The following is a 3,547-nucleotide window of genomic DNA, read 5'->3' as shown; positions in this document are numbered from 1 at the left end:
GTGTCGCATCTTTGACACTTTTTTCACCATTGACTTCCAGAAAATGTTCTGACGGTTACTGTTAGGCAGTGCTGGGAAGGTTACTTTGTAAATGTAATAGGTTACAGATTACAAGTTACCCTATTTAAAATGTAATAAGTAGTGTAACTATTTGAATTACTTTATTACTGTATGTAACTGATTACTTTTCTAAAATTCCTACAAATGTTTTCAACTGTTAATCATTTTGAAACATGTAAACCAGGCAGGGTTAACCTTACAGTAGAACTCAACACTGATTACTGTCAGACTTTCAAAATCCTTCTTCACTAGAATAAAGATTTTAATAATTTAATTTTAAAGCTGTCACCACAAAATCAGACTTATTTTGAGATCGTTCTGAGGTTAGATACAGATTTAAAACCATACCATGAAATAGTTTAATAGCTATACTGATTTTGAAATCAAATCCTTGTATAGCTACGACAGGAAACACTGGGATCTAACAATGCCTTGGAAAAACAAACAAACACAAAACAGCATTATTGAAAAAACAAAAAACAAAGAAAGTTTGACTTCAGGAGTGGACCAGGCTAAAATAACAAACAAAAATAGCTAAACTAAAACCCGCTAAATTACTTAAAAGAAATGAAAAACATAAAAAGAAATACAGCTTAACTTCTCTAACTCCCTTTACCCAAAAACAGAGAACAAACAATATTTACAAAAGAAATGGCATCACACTCCCTACATCCCTTAATGTACTATTTACAAGTAGTATTTACACAATGTTTACAATCGAAGGCAAACAAATCCAAATCGGCAATCTAAGAATCGTACAGTAGAATTATTGTACAGTAGAATAAAAAACCACACAAAGGAGTAAGACAGAGCAGTACAAAATGACACACATTGGGAAAACTAGTGTTTGCGGTGGTCCTTATATCTGGAATAGGAGACAAGACTGGACCGGTCGGATTTCTGTTGATTGATGGGCACATCCCTCCTGGACCCAAACATACTCGAGACACAGCAGCGAACAACAAATGCTTTAAACACACAACTAATAACATACACAACAAAAATGCAAACCAATGACAACCTAAAACAGTCTCTTCACTCTTATATTACAGCCAACACAATCCACTAAAACCTTAATGTCCAGTGGCACCTTCTTCCACTTCTGTACACCTGTATGAATAAACGACATCTGCCCATAAAGTCCTACACATACTGTACATAGCTTAATATCCATAATACGCTGTAAAATGTCCATGTCTTACATTAATCCATGAGAAATATAAAGTAAAATAAACAGGTGCTCGATTATTAATTATTTCAGTCTCTGTTGATTGTCTGTGTGTCTCTGTAGCGGCTCCTTATTCACCATCAGCAGATCTTGAGGAAACTGGACTGACGTCTAAATACTGAGAGTCCTACAATAAAACACACAGACAGTCACATATGAGTATGAGACATTACTGCTGTCACATCACATCAGCAGATCCATTTCAGAAAAAAACAGAGATATTAGAATATTCATATTATAGTCAAAGATATGAATTAAAATCGTATAATCTCTTATATTCTCCACTTACACATATACAAGGCCTGTTAGTCTATTTAAAAGCTTATAATAAAAATATACTCACAATAGTATAGTTTTGCTAGTTTATAATCTGGATCATCTTTTAGACCAGAAAGTAACTGCACTTCAGAACATCCTAGTTTATTCTCAGACAGATCTAGTTCTGTCAGGTGTTCAGGGTTTGATCTCAGAGCTGAAGCCAGAGCATCACAACCTTCACCTGTGATGCCACAATCTCTCAACCTGTAGAGAGCAATGACAATTTTCACTCTCAAAGTTTTGTTACAAGATGCTATGACAACCTTTGTTAATTTCAATTTTTTACAATCAATAGTTTAGTACTGGTAAATGTACTACTATTATTATTATTACAGTAGGTCTTTTTTGGCACTTTTATATCACAACACTACCTTTTAGAAGTTTGGGGTTTAAATTTTTGAAAGAAAATTACAACTACAAAAATACAGTAAAAACAGTTATATTTTGAAATATTATTGCAATTTAAAATAACTGTTTCCTGTTGTAATATGTTAAAATCTAATTTGTGTTCAAAGCTGTATTTTCAGCATCATTACTCCAGTCTTCAGTGTCACATGATCCTTCAGAAATCATTCTAATATGCTGATTTGCTGCTCAAGAAAAATTTCTGATTATTATCAATGTTGAAAACGGTGCTGCTTCATATTTTTTGTGGAAACTGTGAAATTATTTTTCAGGATTCTTTGATGAATAATGAACTCAAAAGAACAGCATTTATTTGAAACGGGAATCATTTGTAACATTACACATGTATTTACTGTCACTTTTGATCAATTAATGCACATGTATGTCATATCTCACACAGGAATAAAAAGCATCAAAGAGATGATCTTACTTTAGTTTCTCCAGTTTACAGTGAGAATCCTTAAGTCCATCAGATAGATGCTTCATGCCCAAATCTAGTAGTTTATTTCCAGACAGATCCAGTTCTCTCAGGTTTGATCTCAGAACTGAAGCCAGAGCAGCACAACCTTTATCTGTGATATTACAGTCATCCAAACTAGAGAGATTGAACATTTAAGTACAATAAATTCAACACAGTAACAGTAAAAAAACAACAACAAAAAACACTTAAAGAGTCCTATTATGCTTTTTCACTTTTTTTTTTACTTTAGCAAATTACTTCTTCAGGGAGGCAAACTCATCAGGGGTGAAACAAGTTGAGTAATAATAATAATTGTATTTAATAATAATGATATTCATGGCTGTTTTAATTTATGTGCTTTTATACGTTAAACAACAGCCTCATGGCATCAAATATCTAAATATGATATCAAATCTAGAAGAAAGGCTTACAAACAAAGGCTTTGATTATAGGCTATGTTACTACCTCTCAAGTCATTGGAAACTTGGGTCAGTACTAACACAGGTTTACAGATCCCTAGCACATGCGCCAGCACACTTTTAGGAAAATGTTTTGATAGTGTAGTGGTCATCAGTGTTACTTACTGTGCTGATCTGGATTCTTTAATCACAGGAAGCAGCTTCCGAACGACTTTATCTGACGCATTTTCTCTTCCAACAGATTTATTCAGCTCAAACACATCCATCATTTGCTCTGATGTCAACAAGAAAAACACTAAAGCTGACCACTGCAAAGAGGTGAGTTTGGCTTCAGCTAATGTTCCAGATTTCAGATACTGTTGTATTTCCTCCACTATTGAATGGTCACCTAGCTCATTCAGACAGTGGAACAGATTGATGGATTTTTTTGGAGAGCGACTGATCCTGATCTTCTTTTTGATGTGCTCAACTGTTTCCTCATTGCTCTCAGAGCTCCCTCTTGTCGGTTTCATTAGTCCTTGAAGAAGACCCCGATTAGATTTCACTGACAGACCCAGAAGGAACCGCAGGAAAAGATCCAGATGTCCATTTTTACTCTGTAGAGCCTCATCCACAGCTCTCTGATGCAGCTCAGATAATGAAACATGTTCTGATGAA

The 3,547-nt window shown here is 34.5% G+C and overlaps 1 protein-coding gene across 1 annotated transcript in view; it reads right to left on the bottom strand.

Annotated features, from left to right (window-relative positions):
* Window positions 1-731: 731 nt before the first annotated feature.
* The window catches only part of LOC107722252 (NACHT, LRR and PYD domains-containing protein 3-like), a 9,661-nt gene continuing 6,845 nt past the window's right edge, over window positions 732-3,547 (bottom strand). Inside the window, exons 4-7 of the mRNA XM_016530531.1 lie at window positions 3,056-3,539; window positions 2,442-2,606; window positions 1,632-1,810; window positions 732-1,170 (exon numbers count right to left, since the gene is read on the bottom strand). Of these exons, the coding sequence (XP_016386017.1) occupies window positions 1,082-1,170; window positions 1,632-1,810; window positions 2,442-2,606; window positions 3,056-3,539 (917 nt within the window). The 3' untranslated portion in view covers window positions 732-1,081. The remainder of the gene's footprint in view (window positions 1,171-1,631; window positions 1,811-2,441; window positions 2,607-3,055; window positions 3,540-3,547) is intronic.

Source organism: Sinocyclocheilus rhinocerous, unplaced genomic scaffold (genome assembly GCF_001515625.1).
Source record: "Sinocyclocheilus rhinocerous isolate Xijiao unplaced genomic scaffold, SAMN03320098_v1.1 scaffold2589, whole genome shotgun sequence".
Lineage (NCBI taxonomy): Eukaryota > Metazoa > Chordata > Actinopteri > Cypriniformes > Cyprinidae > Sinocyclocheilus > Sinocyclocheilus rhinocerous.
This window is presented reverse-complemented; position numbering and strand designations above follow the sequence as displayed.